The 23,061-nt window shown below is 45.6% G+C and overlaps 1 protein-coding gene across 2 annotated transcripts; it reads right to left on the minus strand.

The window, feature by feature from the left end:
* Positions 1-848: 848 nt before the first annotated feature.
* Positions 849-22,260, minus strand: LOC120046084 (transcription factor 20-like). Of its 2 annotated transcripts, XM_038991021.1 has the most exons (6): positions 22,050-22,260; positions 17,980-20,645; positions 17,580-17,673; positions 13,071-13,120; positions 10,767-10,849; positions 849-1,730 (listed from the first exon to the last, which is right to left on the minus strand). In XM_038991021.1, exons 2-5 carry the CDS (start codon positions 20,638-20,640, stop codon positions 10,802-10,804), a joined length of 2,853 nt encoding a protein of 950 aa, XP_038846949.1. In that variant the 5' UTR covers positions 20,641-20,645; positions 22,050-22,260; the 3' UTR covers positions 849-1,730; positions 10,767-10,801. The 2 variants fall into 2 exon arrangements, with proteins under 2 accessions (XP_038846949.1, XP_038846948.1); XM_038991020.1 differs by lacking the exon at positions 10,767-10,849.
* Positions 22,261-23,061: the final 801 nt, after the last annotated feature.

Raw genomic sequence — 23,061 nt, forward strand, 5'->3', positions numbered from 1 at the left:
TATCTGCAGTGTTGAAGATCGCCAAGAACACAGTGGCCTCCATCATTCTTAAATGGAAGAAGTTTGGAACCACCAAGACTCTTCCTAGAGCTGGCCTCCCGGCCAAACTGAGCAATCGGGGGAGAAGGACCTTGGTCAGGGAGGTGACCAAAAACCTGATGGTCACTGACAGAGCTCTAGAGTTCCTCTGTAGAGATGGGAGAGCCATCCAGAAGGACAACCATCTCTGCAGCACTCCACCAATCAGACCTTTATGGTAGAGTGGCCAGACGGAAGCCACTCCTCAGTAAAAAGGCACATGACAGCCCACTTGGAGTTTGCCAAAAGGCACCTAAAAAACTCAGACCATGAGAAACAAGATTCTCTGGTCTGATGAAACCAAGATTGAACTATTTGGCCTGAATGCCAAGGGACACGTCAGGAGGAAACCTGGAACCATCCCTACGGTGAAGCGTGGTGGTAGCAGCATCATCATGATGTGGGGAAATGCAAATGTGACATTTCAGTTCATTTTTAACACATTTGCAGAAATGTCTAAAAACCTGTTTTTGCTTTGTCATGATGGGATATTGTGTGTAGATTGATGAGGGGGGGAAAGAATAACGTAACAAAATGTGGAAAAAAGTCAAGGGGTGTGAATTCTTCCTGAATGCACTGTATGTGGGGGCGAGTCGTGGACTAGATGCTACAGGCCAGGGTGAGTCCACTTTGGTGAGGATTAAGCATACATAGCTTAACTTCATATGATTTAACAGTTTCATATGTTAAGTGCCAATAAAAAGTGCTTTCAGCAACATCCCTCTTTAGAGGAAGTACATTCACAAAATGAATATACGATACAGGTAAGACACAGTTAACCCTCAATTATTTATATCACTTATCAAATGAAAAAACAAAGTGCAAGTAAAATCCGTTGAAATGCCTGGTCACACTCTCAGAACTAAATCAGATGTTATTGTCATCCCATGTAGTACAGTATGGTCTTTATGAATAGATCTCAGGTACCTGAATTGTGATCAGATATGGTTCTGTCGATAAACTTGTGGTCGATCTGAATACTAGACCATTCTGCACCAGTCTCCACACCACCGCTATACGACCACCAGTTTCTCTACCAAGTGCAGTCTTCAGCGTCGAGGTTCTTACTCATAACTTAGATGCATACAAACACACCTCCGGGTCAATTTCAAAGTAAAAACTAAAGCCACAAGATACCCCCAAAAATAAATAAGCCAAATATATATCACATACTTAGAAAGCTTTATAAAATTAAATATCTCCAATTATTTTATCAACATTTCAATTTAAAAAAAGGGAGAATCCTTTTTCCGAATAAATAATTACAAAGCGATAGCACGTGTTTAGCCATAAGCGACGTGAAAACATTTATCTTCAATCAAATGGTGACATTGGCTTTGGGCCCCGCTCCCAACTCTTCTGTTCTGTCATTGGCCCATCTACTATCCACCGTTGGCAGTCAGTCCAGAGCCAGGAGAAGGAATGAGGTGGCAGAACATTAGGACAGCCCTGGTCTCCTATTTAGTCTTCGCAGTGCTTTATGTGGTGAAGATAACAAGAAAGGTAGCAGAAAGTGCAGAAAGCCAGTTTTAAGGTTTGTGGGTGTTTGCATTCCGCCCCAGCCCAGCTGTCAATCAGAGGACAGTTACAGCGTTGCCACAGTTACCGGGTTCACGGGAGAAACCCCGCGTAACGCCACAGATGAACGACGTCTGGAACGGAAGAAAAAATACATTATGTTTTCAAACAAAGACATACCATTTAGCAATTTGGATATAAAACATAAATATCTTATTACCATCATTGTGATCAAAGAATGTTAGAATATGTAAAAACACTAACAGATGTGTGACTCACACGCAGGTCAGTAATGCTGAAATAAAGTGGACAACAACCAGGAAAGAGACGGTGTTGTCATGTATAAATGTGAAAGACAACAACCAGTAAAGAGACGGTGTTGTCATGTATAAATGTGAAAGACAACAACCAGTAAAGAGACGGTGTTGTCATGTATAAATGTGAAAGACAACAACCAGGAAAGAGACGGTGTTGTCATGTATAAATGTGAAAGACAACAACCAGTAAAGAGACGGTGTTGTCATGTATAAATGTGAAAGACAACAGAAAAGAGATGGTGTTGTCATGTATAAATGTGAAAGACAACAGAAAAGAGATGGTGTTGTCATGTATAAATGTGAAAGACAACAACCAGTAAAGAGACGGTGTTGTCATGTATAAATGTGAAAGACAACAGAAAAGAGATGGTGTTGTCATGTATAAATGTGAAAGACAACAACCAGGAAAGAGACGGTGTTGTCATGTATAAATGTGAAAGAGAACAACCAGGAAAGAGACGGTGTTGTCATGTATAAATGTGAAAGACAACAACCGGGAAAGAGACGGTGTTGTCATGTATAAATGTGAAAGAGAACAACCAGGAAAGAGACGGTGTTGTCATGTATAAATGTGAAAGAACCACCAGGAAAGAGACGGTGTTGTCATGTATAAATGTGAAAGACAACAACCAGTAAAGAGACGGTGTTGTCATGTATAAATGTGAAAGAGAACCACCAGGAAAGAGACGGTGTTGTCATGTATAAATGTGAAAGAGAACCACCAGTAAAGAGACGGTGTTGTCATGTATAAATGTGAAAGAGAACCACCAGTAAAGAGACGGTGTTGTCATGTATAAATGTGAAAGACAACAACCAGTAAAGAGACGGTGTTGTCATGTATAAATGTGAAAGACAACAACCAGTAAAGAGACGGTGTTGTCATGTATAAATGTGAAAGACAACAACCAGGAAAGAGACGGTGTTGTCATGTATAAATGTGAAAGAGAACCACCAGGAAAGAGACGGTGTTGTCATGTATAAATGTGAAAGAGAACCACCAGTAAAGAGACGGTGTTGTCATGTATAAATGTGAAAGAGAACCACCAGTAAAGAGACGGTGTTGTCATGTATAAATGTGAAAGACAACAACCAGGAAAGAGACGGTGTTGTCATGTATAAATGTGAAAGAGAACAACCAGGAAAGAGACGGTGTTGTCATGTATAAATGTGAAAGAGAACCACCAGTAAAGAGACGGTGTTGTCATGTATAAATGTGAAAGACAACCACCAGTAAAGAGACGGTGTTGTCATGTATAAATGTGAAAGACAACAACCAGGAAAGAGACGGTGTTGTCATGTATAAATGTGAAAGAGAACAACCAGGAAAGAGACGGTGTTGTCATGTATAAATGTGAAAGACAACAACCAGGAAAGAGACGGTGTTGTCATGTATAAATGTGAAAGAGAACAACCAGTAAAGAGACGGTGTTGTCATGTATAAATGTGAAAGACAACAACCGAAAAGAGACGGTGTTGTCATGTATAAATGTGAAAGACAACAACCAGTAAAGAGACGGTGTTGTCATGTATAAATGTGAAAGACAACAACCAGGAAAGAGACGGTGTTGTCATGTATAAATGTGAAAGAGAACAACCAGTAAAGAGACGGTGTTGTCATGTATAAATGTGAAAGACAACAACCGAAAAGAGACGGTGTTGTCATGTATAAATGTGAAAGACAACAACCAGTAAAGAGACGGTGTTGTCATGTATAAATGTGAAAGACAACAACCGAAAAGAGACGGTGTTGTCATGTATAAATGTGAAAGACAACAACCAGGAAAGAGACGGTGTTGTCATGTATAAATGTGAAAGAGAACCACCAGGAAAGAGACGGTGTTGTCATGTATAAATGTGAAAGAGAACCACCAGTAAAGAGACGGTGTTGTCATGTATAAATGTGAAAGAGAACCACCAGTAAAGAGACGGTGTTGTCATGTATAAATGTGAAAGACAACAACCAGGAAAGAGACGGTGTTGTCATGTATAAATGTGAAAGAGAACAACCAGTAAAGAGACGGTGTTGTCATGTATAAATGTGAAAGACAACAACCAGGAAAGAGACGGTGTTGTCATGTATAAATGTGAAAGACAACAGAAAAGAGATGGTGTTGTCATGTATAAATGTGAAAGACAACAACCAGGAAAGAGACGGTGTTGTCATGTATAAATGTGAAAGAGAACCACCAGGAAAGAGACGGTGTTGTCATGTATAAATGTGAAAGAGAACAACCAGGAAAGAGACGGTGTTGTCATGTATAAATGTGAAAGAGAACCACCAGGAAAGAGACGGTGTTGTCATGTATAAATGTGAAAGACAACAACCAGGAAAGAGACGGTGTTGTCATGTATAAATGTGAAAGACAACAACCAGGAAAGAGACGGTGTTGTCATGTATAAATGTGAAAGAGAACAACCAGGAAAGAGACGGTGTTGTCATGTATAAATGTGAAAGACAACAACCAGGAAAGAGACGGTGTTGTCATGTATAAATGTGAAAGACAACAACCAGTAAAGAGACGGTGTTGTCATGTATAAATGTGAAAGACAAGAACCAGGAAAGAGACGGTGTTGTCATGTATAAATGTGAAAGACAACAACAGAAAAGAGATGGTGTTGTCATGTATAAATGTGAAAGACAAGAACCAGGAAAGAGACGGTGTTGTCATGTATAAATGTGAAAGACAACAACAGAAAAGAGATGGTGTTGTCATGTATAAATGTGAAAGACAACAACCAGGAAAGAGACGGTGTTGTCATGTATAAATGTGAAAGAGAACAACCAGAAAAGAGACGGTGTTGTCATGTATAAATGTGAAAGACAACAACCAGGAAAGAGACGGTGTTGTCATGTATAAATGTGAAAGACAACAACCAGGAAAGAGACGGTGTTGTCATGTATAAATGTGAAAGACAACAACCAGGAAAGAGACGGTGTTGTCATGTATAAATGTGAAAGAGAACCAGGAAAGAGACGGTGTTGTCATGTATAAATGTGAAAGACAACAACCAGTAAAGAGATGGTGTTGTCATGTATAAATGTGAAAGACAACAACCAGTAAACAACCAACTTCCTGTTGAATCTGCAGACGTGTTGCTGTGCGTTTTGCTGCCAACTTTACTTTACTTTGCTAGCTGACAACTTTACGTTTTTTGTTTTGTTTTTGTTTTTAATTACCGTTTATATTTTTAGTTTTTCCATCGCAACTTTTTTCCCTCATTCAACTTTTTCACTCCGGACGCTTTATCTGGACATGGTTCGTCAACACCTTCAACAGCCGAAGCTAAGTAGTAACATTAACATGATGTCTTCTAATTGCAGTCGCTGTACTCATAATATACAGGAGAACGATCGCCTTACGGCGAGAATAGCTGTGCTACAAGCCCAGCTTCAGACGCAATCGTTAGGCAAGGGTAATTTCAGTGTAGGAAAGGAAGAAACAGCGTCTGTGCCACCAGTAAGTACAGATAGTAACGTTAGTATAAATCCCCCCGCACAGTCCCCGCAGCCGGACAACTTTCTCATGGCTTCTGGAGGGAAATGCTGTTGGAATGCTCAACCGGTGTCGCTCATTCAGCCGACAGAAACTTTCAACCGGTTTTCCCCATTATGTAGCGAGTCGGAGTCTGAGTCTGAGTCTTCTCTTGTCTCTACTCCTCCCGTTACGGGGTCTGAGACGCCGAAGGCTCCCACCATTAGCTCTGACAAATTGAAAACCCTAGTCATTGGCGACTCCATTACCCGCAGTATTAGACTTAAAACGAATCACCCAGCGATCATACACTGTTTACCAGGGGGCAGGGCTACCGACGTTAAGGGTAATCTGAAGATGGTGCTGGCTAAAGCTAAATCTGGCGAGTGTAGAGAGTATAGAGATATTGTTATCCACGTCGGCACCAACGATGTTAGGATGAAACAGTCAGAGGTCACCAAGTGCAACATAGCTTCAGCGTGTAAATCAGCTAGAAAGATGTGTCGGCATCGAGTAATTGTCTCTGGCCCCCTCCCAGTTAGGGGGAGTGACGAGCTCTACAGCAGAGTCTCAGCACTCAATCGCTGGTTGAAAACTGTTTTCTGCCCCTCCCAAAAGATAGAATTTGTAGATAATTGGCCCTCTTTCTGGGACTCACCCACAAACAGGACCAAGCCTGACCTGCTGAGGAGTGACGGACTCCATCCTAGCTGGAGGGGTGCTCTCATCTTATCTACCAACATAGATAGGGCTCTAACTCCTCTAGCCCCACAATGAAATAGGGTGCAGGCCAGGCAGCAGGCTGTTAGCCAACCTGCCAGCTTAGTGGAGTCTGCCAATAGCACAGTCAGTGTAGTCAGCTCAGCCATACCCATTGAGACTGTGTCTGTGCCTCGACCTAGGTTGGGCAAAACTAAACATGGCGGTGTTCGCCTTAGCAATCTTATTAGGATAAAGACCTCCTCCATTCCTGCCATTATTGAAAGAGATCGTGATACCTCACATCTCAAAATAGGGTTACTTAATGTTAGATCCCTCACTTCAAAGGCAGTCATAATCAATGAACTAATCACTGATCATAATCTTGATGTGATTGGCCTGACTGAAACATGGCTTAAGCCTGATGAATTTACTGTGTTAAATGAGGCCTCACCTCCTGGTTACACTAGTGACCATATCCCCCGTGCATCCCGCAAAGGCGGAGGTGTTGCTAACATTTACGATAGCAAATTTCAATTTACAAAAAAAAAAAATGGCGTTTTCGTCTTTTGAGCTTCTAGTCATGAAATCTATGCAGCCTACTCAATCACTTTTTATAGCTACTGTTTACAGGCCTCCTGGGCCATATACAGCGTTCCTCTCTGAGTTTCCTGAATTCCTATCAGACCTTGTAGTCATAGCAGATCATATTCTAATTTTTGGTGATTTTAATATTCACATGGAGAAGTCCACAGACCCACTCCAAAAGTCTTTCGGAGCCATCATCGACTCAGTGGGTTTTGTCCAACATGTCTCTGGACCTACTCACTGCCACAGTCATACTCTGGACCTAGTTTTGTCCCATGGAATAAATGTTGTAGATCTTAATGTTTTTCCACATAATCCTGGACTATCGGACCACCATTTTATTACGTTTGCAATCGCAACAAATAATCTGCTCAGACCCCAACCAAGGAGCATCAAAAGTCGTGCTATAAATTCTCAGACAACACAAAAATTCCTTGATGCCCTTCCAGACTCCTTCTGCCTACCCAAAGACGTCAGAGGACAAAAATCAGTTAACCACTTAACTGAGGAACTCAATTTAACCTTGCGCAATACCCTAGATGCAGTTGCACCACTAAAAACGAAAAACATTTGTCATAAGAAACTAGCTCCCTGGTATACAGAAAATACCCGAGCTTTGAAGCAAGCTTCCAGGAAATTGGAACGGAAATGGCGCCACACCAAACTGGAAGTCTTCCGACTAGCTTGGAAAGACAGTACCGTGCAGTACCGAAGAGCCCTCACTGCTGCTCGATCATCCTACTTTTCCAACTTAATCGAGGAAAATAAGAACAATCCAAAATTTCTTTTTGATACTGTTGCAAAGCTAACTAAAAAGCAGCATTCCCCAAGAGAGGATGGCTTTCACTTCAGCAGTAATAAATTCATGAACTTCTTTGAGGAAAAGATCATGACCATTAGAAAGCAAATTACGGACTCCTCTTTGAATCTGCGTATTCCTCCAGGGCTTAGCTGTCCTGGATCTGCACAGCTCTGCGAGGGCCTGGGATCGGGAGAGACACTTAAGTGTTTTAGTACTATATCTCTTGACACAATGATGAAAATAATCATGGCCTCTAAACCTTCAAGCTGCATACTGGATCCTATTCCTACTAAACTGCTGAAGGAGCTGCTTCCTGTGCTTGGCCCTCCTATGTTGAACATAATAAACAGCTCTCTATCCACCGGATGTGTACCAAACTCACTAAAAGTGGCAGTGATAAAGCCTCTCTTGAAAAAGCCAAACCTTGACCCGGAAAATATAAAAAACTATCGGCCTATATCGAATCTTCCATTCCTCTCAAAAATTTTAGAAAAAGCTGTTGCGCAGCAACTCACTGCCTTTCTGAAGACAAACAATGTATACGAAATGCTTCAGTCTGGTTTTAGACCCCATCATAGCACTGAGACTGCACTTGTGAAGGTGGTAAATGACCTTTTAATGGCGTCAGACCGAGGCTCTGCATCTGTCCTCGTGCTACTAGACCTTAGTGCTGCCTTTGACACCATCGATCACCACATTCTTTTGGAGAGACTGGAAACCCAAATTGGTCTACACGGACAAGTTCTGGCCTGGTTTAGATCTTACCTGTCGGAAAGATATCAGTTTGTCTCTGTGAATGGTCTGTCCTCTGACAAATCAACTGTACATTTCGGTGTTCCTCAAGGTTCCGTTTTAGGACCACTATTGTTTTCACTATATATTTTACCTCTTGGGGATGTTATTCGAAAACATAATGTTAACTTTCACTGCTATGCGGATGACACACAGCTGTACATTTCAATGAAACATGGTGAAGCCCCAAAATTGCCCTCGCTAGAAGCCTGTGTTTCAGACATAAGGAAGTGGATGGCTGAAAACGTTCTACTTTTAAACTCGGACAAAACAGAGATGCTTGTTCTAGGTCCCAAGAAACAAAGAGATCTTCTGTTAAATCTGACAATTCATCTTGATGGTTGTAAAGTCGTCTCAAATAAAACTGTGAAGGACCTCAGCGTTACTCTTGACCCTGATCTCTCTTTTGACGAACATATCAAGACTGTTTCAAGGACAGCTTTTTTCCATCTACGTAACATTGCAAAAATCAGAAATTTTCTGTCCAAAAATGATGCAGAAAAATTAATCCATGCATTTGTTACTTCTAGGTTAGACTACTGCAATGCTCTACTTTCCGGCTACCCGGATAAAGCACTAAATAAACTTCAGTTAGTGCTAAATACGGCTGCTAGAATCCTGACTAGAACCAAGAAATTTGATCATATTACTCCAGTGCTAGCTTCCCTACACTGGCTTCCTGTTAAGGCAAGGGCTGATTTCAAGGTTTTACTGTTAACCTATAAAGCGTTACATGGGCTTGCTCCTACCTATCTTTCCGAGTTGGTCCTGCCGTACATACCAATACGTACGCTACGGTCACAAGACGCAGGCCTCCTAATTGTCCCTAGAATTTCTAAGCAAACAGCGGGAGGCAGGGCTTTCTCCTATAGATCTCCATTTTTATGGAACAGTCTGCCTACCCATGTGAGAGACGCAGACTCGGTCTCAACCTTTAAGTCTTTACTGAAGACTTATCTCTTCAGTAGGTCATATGATTGAGTGTAGTCTGGCCCAGGAGTGTGAAGGTGAACGGAAAGGCTCTGGAGCAACGAACCGCCCTTGCTGTCTCTGCCAGGCCGGTTCCCCTCTCTCCACTGGGATTCTCTGCCTCTAACCCTGTTACAGGGGCTGAGTCACTGGCTTGCTGGTGCTCTTTCATGCCGTCCCTAGGAGGGGTGCGTCACTTGAGTGGGTTGAGTTACTGACGTGATCTTCCTGTCTGGGTTGGCGCCCCCCCTTGGTTTGTGCTGTGGTGGAGACCTTTGTGGGCTATACTCGGCCTTGTCTCAGGATTGTAAGTTGGTGGTTGAGGATATCCCTCTAGTGGTGCGGGGGCTGTGCTTTGGCAAAGTGGGTGGGGTTATATCCTTCCTGTTTGGCCCTGTCCGGGGGTTTCTTCGGATGGGGCCACAGTGTCTCCTGACCGCTCCTGTCTCAGCCTCCAGTATTTATGCTGCAGTAGTTTATGTGTCGGGGGGCTAGGGTCAGTTGGTTATACCTGGAGTACTTCTCCTGTCTTATCCAGTGTCCTGTGTGAATTTAAGTATGCTCTCTCTAATTCTCTCGTTCTCTCTTTCTCTCTGAGAACCTGAGCCCTAGGACCATACGTCAGGACTACCGGGCATGCTGACACCTTGCTGTCCCCAGTCCGCCTGGCCTTGCTGCTATTCCAGTTTCAACTGTTCTGCCTGCGGTTATGGAACCCCTACCTGTCCCAGACCTGCTGTTTTCAACTCTTAATGATCGGCTATGAAAAGCCAACTGAGATTTATTCCTGATTATTATTTGACCATGCTTGTCATTTATGAACATTTTGAAAATCTTGGCATAGTTCTGTTATAATCTCCACCCGGCACAGCCAGAAGAGGACTGGCCACCCCTCATAGCCTGGTTCCTCTCTAGGTTTCTTCCTAGGTTTTGGCCTTTCTAGGGAGTTTTTCCTAGCCACCGTGCTTCTACACCTGCATTACTAGCTGTTTGGGGTTTTAGGCTGGGTTTCTGTACAGCACTTCGAGATATTAGCTGATGTACGAAGGGCTATATAAAATAAAATTGATTGATTGATTGATAAAGAGATGGTGTTGTCATGTATAAATGTGAAAGAGAACAACCAGGAAAGAGACGGTGTTGTCATGTATAAATTTGAAAGAGAACCAGGAAAGAGACGGTGTTGTCATGTATAAATGTGAAAGACAACAACCGGGAAAGAGACGGTGTTGTCATGTATAAATGTGAAAGAGAACCAGGAAAGAGACGGTGTTGTCATGTATAAATGTGAAAGACAACAACCGGGAAAGAGACGGTGTTGTCATGTATAAATGTGAAAGAGAACAACCAGTAAAGAGACGGTGTTGTCATGTATAAATGTGAAAGACAACAACCAGGAAAGAGATGGTGTTGTCATGTATAAATGTGAAAGAGAACAACAGAAAAGAGACGGTGTTGTCATGTATAAATGTGAAAGAGAACAACAGAAAAGAGACGGTGTTGTCATGTATAAATGTGAAAGAGAACAACCAGCCATGTGTAGTCAAGTCTGTCTTCTGGTTGTGTCACCGGTTGTCTCTTCTGTTCCCAGGAGAGCCTTGAAACGACTTGTTCTGGGGAGGAACAGACAGTAAATCCCAGTAACACACAGTGAAATATAAGGGAACAGACTTGTTCTGGGGAGGAACAGACAGTAAATCCCAGTAACACACAGTGAAATATAAGGGAACAGACTTGTTCTGGGGAGGAACAGACAGTAAATCCCAGTAACACACAGTGAAATATAAGGGAACAGACTTGTTCTGGGGAGGAACAGACAGTAAATCCCAGTAACACACAGTGAAATATAAGGGAACAGACTTGTTCTGGGGAGGAACAGACAGTAAATCCCAGTAACACACAGTGAAATATAAGGGAACAGACTTGTTCTGGGGAGGAACAGACAGTAAATCCCAGTAACACACAGTGAAAGTAGAGCACAGTGGTGCACTACAATAAATCACATCCCAACTTCCATTCTGATTTTGATGATGCAGTAGGGCTGTGTACATGACGCGGTAGGGCTGTGTACATGACGCAGTAGGGCTGTGTACATGACGCAGTAGGGCTGTGTACATGACGCAGTAGGACTGTGTACATGATGCAGTAGGGCTGTGTACATGACGCGGTAGGGCTGTGTACGTGACGCGGTAGGGCTGTGTACGTGACGCGGTAGGGCTGTGTACGTGACGCGGTAGGGCTGTGTACGTGACGCGGTAGGGCTGTGTACGTGACGCGGTAGGGCTGTGTACGTGACGCGGTAGGGCTGTGTACGTGACGCGGTAGGGCTGTGTACATGATGCGGTAGGGCTGTGTACGTGACGCAGTAGGACTGTGTACGTGACGCGGTAGAGCTATGTACGTGACGCGGTAGGGCTGTGTACGTGACGCGGTAGGGCTGTGTACGTGACGCGGTAGGGCTGTGTACGTGACGCGGTAGGGCTGTGTACGTGACGCGGTAGGGCTGTGTACGTGATGCGGTAGGGCTGTATACATGATGCAGTAGGACTGTGTACATGATGCGGTAGGGCTGTGTACATGATGCGTACATGATGCGGTAGGACTGTGTACATGATGCGGTAGGACTGTGTACATGATGCGGTAGGACTGTGTACATGATGCGGTAGGACTGTATACATGATGCGGTAGGACTGTGTACATGATGCAGTAGGACTGTGTACATGATGCGGTAGGACTGTGTACATGATGCGGTAGGACTGTGTACATGATGCGGTAGGACTGTGTACATGATGCGTACATGATGCGGTAGGACTGTGTACATGATGCGGTAGGACTGTGTACATGATGCGGTAGGACTGTGTACATGATGCGGTAGGACTGTATACATGATGCGTACATGATGCGGTAGGACTGTGTACATGATGCAGTAGGACTGTGTACATGATGCGGTAGGACTGTGTACATGATGCGGTAGGACTGTGTACATGATGCGGTAGGGCTGTGTACATGATGCGGTAGGACTGTGTACGTGATGCGGTAGGACTGTGTACGTGATGCGGTAGGACTGTGTACATGATGCGGTAGGACTGTGTACATGATGCAGTAGGACTGTGTACATGATGCAGTAGGACTGTGTACATGATGCAGTAGGACTGTGTACATGATGCGGTAGGACTGTGTACATGATGCAGTAGGACTGTGTACATGATGCAGTAGGACTGTGTACATGATGCGGTAGGACTGTGTACATGATGCAGTAGGACTGTGTACATGATGCAGTAGGACTGTGTACATGATGCAGTAGGACTGTGTACATGATGCAGTAGGGCTGTGTACATGATGCAGTAGGGCTGTGTACATGATGCAGTAGGGCTGTGTACATGATGCAGTAGGGCTGTGTACATGATGCAGTAGGACTGTGTACATGATGCAGTAGGACTGTGTACATGATGCAGTAGGACTGTGTACATGATGCAGTAGGGCTGTGTACATGATGCAGTAGGGCTGTGTACATGATGCAGTAGGGCTGTGTACATGATGCAGTAGGGCTGTGTACATGATGCAGTAGGACTGTGTACATGATGCAGTAGGGCTGTGTAGTCAGCCTCAGCATGAAGCAACACTTTACTGAAGCAAGCCATACTTCATCTTAGTAATACACAAATCATAAAATGGAGGATTGCTAAATGGTCAGTTCCATGTCAGCAAAATCTCTTTCACAAAAAGACCATCTTTGTACAGTGAGACAGAAAACACTGACAGCAACTGAGAGAGTGAATGAGATGGTCTTGGTAAGGATCAAACCTAGCAGTCATTTAAATCAACCGTCCATACCTTGTGCTTGGTGCATTTCATGGAGAAGTTCTCTTCATTGAGGACACAGTCTGTGGGGAGAAGAATGCTTGGATCAATGAAGATCACTGATCAATAGCAAAACAGCAGCTGAACCAGCCTACACACACCAACCGGCTACAGAGAGCCTGCAACACACACACACACGGAGCTGGGGTGGCATTACCGTTTTACAACCACAGTACTAGTGTTATTCTATAGGGAGGGGGAGGTTAGTGTTAGGACACAGACAAACACACGATCCAGGATACACTTCACACTCCATCCCCCAGGGGGCAGCAACTGGGTCTAGTACAACCGCTGCTGCCAACTAGGGCCAGTCAGTGACCCAGCTGGCAAGCCGTGAGGCTGCTGGTTGTGTTTGATGGCCCCAAGGCATTTCCTTTTGTTTTCAGTATTTCGTTTGGGATTAATTCCCCTTTTTGGTACATATTTTTGTTTCGTCACCACCTGAACAAATAATCCACTTGGACTAGCTGACCTAGAGGTCAAGAGAAACAGAGCTGGCCCTGGACCAAGGTAAAGTTGCTCTCTCCCTGGGTACATGTACATTCAACACCTGGTCGCATGATTTCTCACATAAATGTACATTCATTCAGGTTACAGACCACGTAGCTAGGCTGCAGATCCCTAGACATAACGGGTCAGGTTACAGACCAGTTAGCTAGGCCGCAGATCCCTAGACATAACGAGTCAGGTTACAGACCACGTAGCTAGGCCGCAGATCCCTAGACATAACGAGTCAGGTTACAGACCACGTAGCTAGGCCGCAGATCCCTAGACATAACGAGTCAGGTTACAGACCAGTTAGCTAGGCTGCAGATCCCTAGACATAACGAGTCAGGTTACAGACCACGTAGCTAGGCCGCAGATCCCTAGACATAACGGGTCAGGTTACAGACCACGTAGCTAGGCCGCAGATCCCTAGACATAACGGGTCAGGTTACAGACCACGTAGCTAGGCCGCAGATCCCTAGACATAACGGGTCAGGTTACAGACCACGTAGCTAGGCTGCAGATCCCTAGACATAACGGGTCAGGTTACAGACCACGTAGCTAGGCTGCAGATCCCTAGACATAACGGGTCAGGTTACAGACCACGTAGCTAGGCTGCAGATCCCTAGACATAACGGGTCAGGTTACAGACCACGTAGCTAGGCTGCAGATCCCTAGACATAACGGGTCAGGTTACAGACCACGTAGCTAGGCTGCAGATCCCTAGACATAACGGGTCAGGTTACAGACCACGTAGCTAGGCTGCAGATCCCTAGACATAACGGGTCAGGTTACAGACCACGTAGCTAGGCTGCAGATCCCTAGACATAACGGGTCAGGTTACAGACCACGTAGCTAGGCTGCAGATCCCTAGACATAACGGGTCAGGTTACAGACCACGTAGCTAGGCTGCAGATCCCTAGACATAACGGGTCAGGTTACAGACCACGTAGCTAGGCTGCAGATCCCTAGACATAACGGGTCAGGTTACAGACCACGTAGCTAGGCTGCAGATCCCTAGACATAACGGGTCAGGTTACAGACCACGTAGCTAGGCTGCAGATCCCTAGACATAACGGGTCAGGTTACAGACCACGTAGCTAGGCTGCAGATCCCTAGACATAACGGGTCAGGTTACAGACCACGTAGCTAGGCTGCAGATCCCTAGACATAACGGGTCAGGTTACAGACCACGTAGCTAGGCTGCAGATCCCTAGACATAACGGGTCAGGTTACAGACCACGTAGCTAGGCTGCAGATCCCTAGACATAACGGGTCAGGTTACAGACCACGTAGCTAGGCTGCAGATCCCTAGACATAACGGGTCAGGTTACAGACCACGTAGCTAGGCTGCAGATCCCTAGACATAACGGGTCAGGTTACAGACCACGTAGCTAGGCTGCAGATCCCTAGACATAACGGGTCAGGTTACAGACCACGTAGCTAGGCTGCAGATCCCTAGACATAACGGGTCAGGTTACAGACCACGTAGCTAGGCTGCAGATCCCTAGACATAACGGGTCAGGTTACAGACCACGTAGCTAGGCTGCAGATCCCTAGACATAACGGGTCAGGTTACAGACCACGTAGCTAGGCTGCAGATCCCTAGACATAACGGGTCAGGTTACAGACCACGTAGCTAGGCTGCAGATCCCTAGACATAACGAGTCAGGTTACAGACCACGTAGCTAGGCTGCATATCCCTAGACATAACGGGTCAGGTTACAGACCACGTAGCTAGGCTGCAGATCCCTAGACATAACGAGTCAGGTTACAGACCACGTAGCTAGGCCGCAGATCCCTAGACATAACGAGTCAGGTTACAGACCAGTTAGCTAGGCTGCAGATCCCTAGACATAACGAGTCAGGTTACAGACCATGTAGCTAGGCCGCAGATCCCTAGACATAACGGGTCAGGTTACAGACCACGTAGCTAGGCTGCAGATCCCTAGACATAACGGGTCAGGTTACAGACCACGTAGCTAGGCTGCAGATCCCTAGACATAACGAGTCAGGTTTACAGACCAGTTAGCTAGGCTGCAGATCCCTAGACATAACGAGTCAGGTTACAGACCAGTTAGCTAGGCTGCAGATCCCTAGACATAACGAGTCAGGTTACAGACCAGTTAGCTAGGCTGCAGATCCCTAGACATAACGAGTCAGGTTACAGACCATGTAGCTAGGCCGCAGATCCCTAGACATAACGAGTCAGGTTACAGACCAGTTAACTAGGCCGCAGATTCCTAGACATAACGAGTCAGGTTACAGACCAGTTAGCTAGGCCGCAGATCCCTAGACATAACGAGTCAGGTTACAGACCATGTAGCTAGGCCGCAGATCCCTAGACATAACGGGTCAGGTTACAGACCACGTAGCTAGGCTTAAAACCCCCAGACATAATGAGTCAAGCTGATTAAACAGCACGATCATTACACAGGTGCACCTTGTGCTGGGGACAATAAATGGCCACTCTAAAATGTGCAGTTTTGGAGGGAGCATGCAATTGACATGCTGACTACAGGAATGTCCACCAGAGCTTTTGGCAGAGAATTGAATGTTCATTTTAGAGAATTTGGCACTACGTCCAACCGGCGTCACAATCGCAGACCACATGTAACCACGCCAGCCCAGGACCTCCACATCAGGCTTCTTCACCTGTGGGATGGTCTGAGACCAGCGACCCAGACAGCTGATGAAACTGAGGAGTATTTGTGGATGTAATAAAGCCCCTTTGTGTGGAAAAACTCATTGTGATTGGCTGGGCCTGGCACCCCAGTGGGTGGGCCTGGCCCCCAAGTGGCCTCCCGGGCCCACCCATGGCTGCCCTGTGAAATCCATAAATTAGGGCCTAATTAATTTATATCAATTGACTGATTTGCTTACATGAACTGTAACTCACTGAAATCGTTAAAATTGTTGCACGTCGCGTTTATATTTTTGTTCAGTATAGATTGCTTATGAATAATCACCATTAATAAATGGAACAATAATGATGTTATTCAACGTACTGACTCCAAAGTGCGGCACACAGGCCACATAGCCTATTTCTATGCATACCTGCTCCTATTATGCACAACAAAAATAACAAAGATATCATTTTTTTTTTTTACATAGGCCGTACCAAAAGACCAGTTGGCCTGTGCTAGTAATTGTGTCTTGACGCCCCATTGCTGGTGAGCTTGCAAAGTAAACAGTTCATATTCTTGATCACCAAACATTTTTTTGGAGCCGGATATTTATTATGGCAATCCGCTCTCCCTACAATTTGACATTTGCAATGCACCCGATCCTATAGCTGTACAGCAAATCAGCAGTCTGTTCTCTGGCACACTGGACCTTTGTTGATTGACAGCTTGCTGGTCCAATCAGAGGTCAGAGTGTGCATTTCATAAGCCAATCTGTTGCACTTTTTATTCTAAGGGCAATGCTGTGGCTACTGCCTCTGGCTGCATGGAGAGTTATCCACAGAGACTGTGCCACAAAATAAGTCCAGAGTCTTGACACTCCCAAGTCAAGTCTCAAATAATGACATGTTCTATCAAATCGAGTCTCAAGACAAATCTGTGAGACAAGGAGACTCACCCAATGGTCCCAGTAGGGGACAGGGATATGGACAGAGGAGACTCACCTGATGGTCCCAGTAGGGGACAGGGATACGGACAGAGGAGACTCACCCGATGGTCCCAGTAGGGGACAGGGATAAGGACAGAGGAGACTCACCCGATGGTCCCAGTAGGGGACAGGGATAAGGACAGAGGAGACTCACCCAATGGTCCCAGTAGGGGACAGGGATAAGGACAGAGGAGACTCACCTGATGGTCCCAGTAGGGGACAGGGATAAGGACAGAGGAGACTCACCTGATGGTCCCAGTAGGGGACAGGGATATGGACAGAGGAGACTCACCTGATGGTCCCAGTAGGGGACAGGGATAAGGACAGAGGAGACTCACCCAATGGTCCCAGTAGGGGACAGGGATAAGGACAGAGGAGACTCACCTGACTGTAGAGAACACCTGTAGTGGTACTTGTTGGGGCATCCTTTGATGAAGCAGCCCAACGTGGCACCTGGGTTATGGCAGCAAGAACACGTCTGAAAACATGAAATGCAATAGATTGGTTTCCTCGTGTTGTGGGCCAAGACAAGCTGCTATAGTAGTTTACATTTCGGGTACATTTCACTACACCTACAATAACATCTGCTAAACACATGTATGTGACCAATAAAAATGTATTTGACATTGTAAAACAGAGTTGTAGCACTATTACATACGAACTAAATGTAAAATACGACGGTTACAACAGCAGACATAGCCCTCAATGGAAGACCACTATATATTCACCCCAAATCATAAATCAATAAAGACATCTGTTTCTATCCTGCAGGATTTACACTTACCGTCTCCTGAGCCACCTTGACTGCCTCTTCCAGGCCGTAGAGCCTTCCCTTCACCAGGAACACACCTGTAGACCAGATGCTGCAGTCCTCGTGGAGCCAGTACTCACACTGGTCCAGAGGCACCACAGGGGGAATGTACCAGTCATCCACTGCAGTCCTGGCCCCAGATGTTACCAAAGGCCCAGCCTCAATCCTGCCCCTCTTAGCTCCAGGGCTGCCTGAGAGGTCGCTGTCACTGGTCCACCTCCCCAGCAGGCCCTCCTGTTTCAGCCGGGGGTCAGGTTTGTGGGGCCAGGGGACCCCCGGGGGCCGAGCACACTTTCTGCCCCGGCCTCTCACGCTGCAGGATGAGTCAGAGTCACTGAGATCCTCCTCTTCTTTGGGGCCTGGTTTGCTAGCTGGGGCTTCAGTGCTGGGTCTGTATCCCTCAGGGTAGTAGGGCCCGTGGAGGTCCCCAAGGTCCATGGCGTTAGCCGAGCCTCCACACAGGCAGCAAACCAGGGAGCTGTGGTGCTGGCTGTGGGTGGAGATGCGGCCCAGCTGGAGGCAGGAAGTGGAGGGAACAGCCCCTGGGAGGAAACCCCTGGATCCTGAACTTCCAGCCTGCTGTTGCCCTTGGCCATTCTGCCTGGGCTTCTCCTCCTCTGGGTAGTTGATGACAGTAGAGTTGGCGTGGGAGGTGGAGGAGGGCTTATGCTCTATGTGGATGAAAGGAGAGAACGTGTCCACCCTCATGGCCCTCTTCTCCTCCTTGTAGTTGATGTATTTCAGTTTGATCTCAGGCTCCTGAGGGGAGAATATTGAGGACTGGTCCAGTCTGGGTTTCTTCCGTTTCTTCTTGGGAGCAGGGGTCGCCTTCCCTGTTTTGGCTGTGGGAGCAGCTGCTTCGCTGCTTGTAGTCTTAGCTTGATGCTTCCCGGGTTCCTTTGGAGATGTTTTAAGTGACGGTGATACGGTCAGTAAATCCACCTCAGAGGGCGGCTCGGGACCTGACTCTCTGTGTTCCGACTCCCTCTCTGAGTCTTTGTCTGGAGCAAAGGGCAGACTGGAGGTTATTGGAGATGTGCTGTGGTTGTGTGGGTAATTCGAAGAACGGGCGTGTTCCGAATCTGAGGTAGACTCTATGCAACTGTCTGCGTTTGTGTAAATGTTATCCATATGACTGGTCAGTGAGGCTGCTGCTGCCTGTACTTTAGTCTCTCCCTCGCAGCTAGACGCTGCTTTATTCTGGACCTTCTTCTTCTTCTTCACTATACACAAGGTCTGTTTGTTAGGACTAACACAGGCTTTAGATGGACTGCTCTGGGTCAGGGGGTTCGTCTGACGCTTGGGCTTCTTGGTGGATACTTTATACCAGTTAGGGTTTATGTTCATCACTATGGCCTCTAACCTGGTTCCCCTGCCAGAGCGAGGGGGGAGTCGTTTCCTCTCAGAAGTCCTCTGATCTGCCTTCACATTACCATTCAGGTGAGTAGCAGCTGTCTGCATGGGGTTCTTTTCTGAAACCTCTGGCACAGTGCTCTCGTCTTCTGTCAAATCAACAATAGGCTCCGAAGCTGCCTTGGGATTATGTCCTGGCTGCTGGAAGTCCTTGCTGTAATCTAACCTTGGTGTATTCTCACCATTAGACCTTGTCCCCTGTACTGCAGACAGCCCAGGTCCTCCTCTCCCCAGCTCATCCCAGCGGGTATCAGCCGTGTCGTCTGGTGAATAATTGTAAGCGCAGTGTGAGCAGGAGGCCTGAGGCAGAATGAGCCCATCCTCTACGTCGTCCAGTGAGACAGAGGGAGAGACCGGGTCCTCCAGAGGACTGATATAGTCCCTATTCGGAGAACACAGGTCCCTGGGACTCCTGCTGTCCTGCATCAGGACCGGCTCCTCTGTTCTAGAGATGAGAAAGAGAACCTCTGAAGCCCTCTGACCCTCCTCCATGTCTGTAGCGAGAGACTCTGGGGAGGAATCGACACAGATGGCAGAGTTGGACCAGCTGCTACTACCCTGGCCATTCTGCAATCCTTTGTTGACCGTGTCCTGAGAAAGAGTGTGTTTCATTGAACTCCCTCTCTGTTGAGGCTTGTATTTCTCCACTCCTCCGTTACTGGCAACTCGATGGCCATTGATTTCATAAGACTGCTGCATCAGACACACCCCTGCGACATTCTCACCCACCACCTGGGCTGGAGGGATAGAGTCAAGTATTTCAGACCGAGGTGCTAAGCCCAGAGGCCTATCCACCTGCTGCAGGTAGCCATCCATTGTTGAGAACCTGCTGATCGACGGGACGCCGTAGAGAGAGGGATGCTGGGAGAGAGAGGGATGCTGGGAGAGAGAGGGATGCTGGGAGAGAGAGGGATGCTGGGAGAGAGAGGGATGCTGGGAGAAGACATGAGACCGGCTCACATATGAGAGAGTGACTGTAGTGTTGGAGAAAGCATTGCCCGGCTGTATCTGGTCTACTGGTTGAAGCCTGTGGTCGTGGTCAGTCTCGGGGAAGTTTGGGTACCAGCTGGGAGGCTTGACCACCCGTAGGGCCTCCATGGAGTTGGCTTTCAAGAGGCATTCCTCACCTTTTCTGGTCAGGTCCATCACAGCGGGAAGGCTGCGGGTGGAGGAAAGGTCCTGTGGCTGTAAATCATCAGAGTCCCCCAGTGGTTGCTCCATAGCAACTGAAATTGAGCAGAAATACAGCAAGGTTAGATTAATACATGGAATTGAAATGATCTTGACCTCAGTGAGAACATGACTGGATATAGGACAAGATTGGGTTCCATCATCACCAAGCACATTGGTCAACAGTGGATTGCAACTTTATCTAGCTAGAGTACAGACAACAAGCTGCTAGCGATAATGCACATCACAGACTTAGCTAGCTAAATATCGAAATAGCTAACTAGAAAGCAAACAAGTCAGAACTAAATGCTAAACGTGCTCTAACGTTGTTTTCGTTGGCTATCAGCGTTCACTTAGTTTTCCATTACTACTGTTCAAAGTAATGTAACGTTAGTTGAGTTCAGCAAGAACGTTGCAGATTCATTAAATGGCGGGTATACAAATGAGTAAACAAACAATGTAACGCGTTTGCACTTGCAACTACAGTATCAAGCTGACTCGGAAAAAGTGGCCAAATCAGAAGTATATAACGTTACTGGAAATCCACCAAAATAGATGCGATAAGAAAAGAAAGAAAATACACCAACAAAAAAGTTACCAACTGGCTTCGAACCGCTTTGCCTTCTCACAAACAAATAGAACTTAGCTAACTACTTTTATGTTTAGCTAACTTTCCGTAACCTGGAATGACAGCTGACTATCCCAAACTAACAGTCCCAAACTAGCTCCCTTTTTTGTCGTCAGTCAAATGGGTTCTGACTAGGGAGTACAGCTACGACCGGAGGTGACCTTTTCGTAGCAGGTTAGAAGAAGTTACACTGCAGGTTAGGACACTTTAGTTAAGGTTGGGGAACGGGTTAGGATTAGCTAAAATGATCTCCTAACCAGTTACGAAAAGTCACTTCCGGTCTTAGTTGTACACCCTCAAGTCCAGTCACAGCTAGTCAAATGTGAAAGATGATTCGTGCGACAACAAGAGCTACAGAAAACATTACCTCGCTAGTTATCAGATTAACCTAACTGTAAATAGGATACGTGTTTTGATTTGGTTAGTTAATGTAACCAGTTCACGATGTACTAAACTAGCTGGCTATGTAGTTAGCCGCTTATCACAAAACAATGTCCCTTGTAAAAGTTGCACCTCTCTAATACTCTTCTAAACTGACCAATTCATCTGTAGTTGATATGGGAACGTCATTTTATTGTGAAATAATGGGTGACTGGCTGGTGGCTATAATAATACAATCCTTGAATATTTGCTGGTTATTGCCATTCCGCGTTGGGGATCGATTTCCCGCAGACCACGGAGGGGTGGAGTGATGCATTTATTAGATACAGCTAGCTAGCAACCAACTTTGATTTATTTCTGGTTTCCTAGCTAGCTTGCTAAGCTAATTTGCTAGGCCCTTCGTATGAAACAAAAGAGCGAGCATATTGCGCTGCCGGAGACTGAAACTTACCCAAACAGGAAAGAGTGTGGGGCTTTACAAATGTCCAATTCAACAGTGAGTCCCACCCAGCATCTTGGTCAAGAGCCAATCTAACTCTTGTACCCTAAAACTCCGAACTAGATTTGTGTCAGTAAACAGGATCAAAAATCCCTGCACTTTCCCGAACACGCGTAAACTGCGCAACATTTCAAGAACAGCATTTGTCAGCTCTCAGCTGGCGATCACAGTGAAGCATTATGGGAAGTTGGGAAACAACGAAACTTCATATACTGTCATTGGGACGAAAGCTGGAAGAGTTGCTTTTCATCCGCAGGTTTTCTTGTCATGGTCCTTAATTTATAAGCATAATTTTTCTCCACACAGATATTATATGGAATAATCGGGACATATTGTATAAAAATACTTCTTTGTTTTTAGAATATTGGTTCCGAAATAATATCCTATTGGTGAGCCAACTTGTAAATGCAGAGGGTCTTTTACTTAATCATTTATTATTATCACTTTACAAGATCCCTGTAACACCTAAAGATTTTGCAAGACTAGATGCCATTCCCTCCGGTATTGCTTTATTATTCAGGAACGTGTCAAGACTTGACCCTCAGAACATACGCTTATCCCTGTTGACTCATCAGTAGGAAAGACTCGTTTATCTTTTGGTCCATTCAACAATAGAGCTATACAAGTCTTGTTTCAACAGGATGTTGTATCTATATACCAGGGATCATAAATTAGATTCAGCTGAGGGACGATTTTTTTGTTGTTGCGTGGATGGTGGGGGCCGGACTCAAATTACAAATCATTTGTAAACTGCAAATTGACCGCAAGAAGCCCAAACACATAATATTTGTCTAAAAACAATCATTTCAAACCTTTCTTACGTTTGAAAATGATCACGTGTCTCTCTATTATGTGTGGGAATACTTGGGAACATATTTCTCTAAATTAAAATCACTTGGAGCTGATTTAGTGTTTTTACAATCTTATGTCCAATAAAAATAAATATTTTATTTGTATTTATTGC

The sequence above is a fragment of the Salvelinus namaycush genome, chromosome 4 (assembly GCF_016432855.1).
Source record: "Salvelinus namaycush isolate Seneca chromosome 4, SaNama_1.0, whole genome shotgun sequence".
NCBI classification, from domain to species: domain Eukaryota; kingdom Metazoa; phylum Chordata; class Actinopteri; order Salmoniformes; family Salmonidae; genus Salvelinus; species Salvelinus namaycush.

Coding starts and splice junctions, on each gene's coding strand:
- LOC120046084 (XM_038991020.1), bottom strand. CDS start 20,640: ATGGAGCAACCACTGGGGGACTCTGATGATTTACAGCCACAGGACCTT. Junction 13,121..17,579: donor CAGGTGTTCTCTACAGTCAG/GTGAGTCTCCTC, acceptor TTCTCCCCACAG/ACTGTGTCCTCAATGAAGAG. Junction 1,731..13,070: donor TGAAATGCACCAAGCACAAG/GTATGGACGGTT, acceptor CTTCCGTTCCAG/ACGTCGTTCATCTGTGGCGT.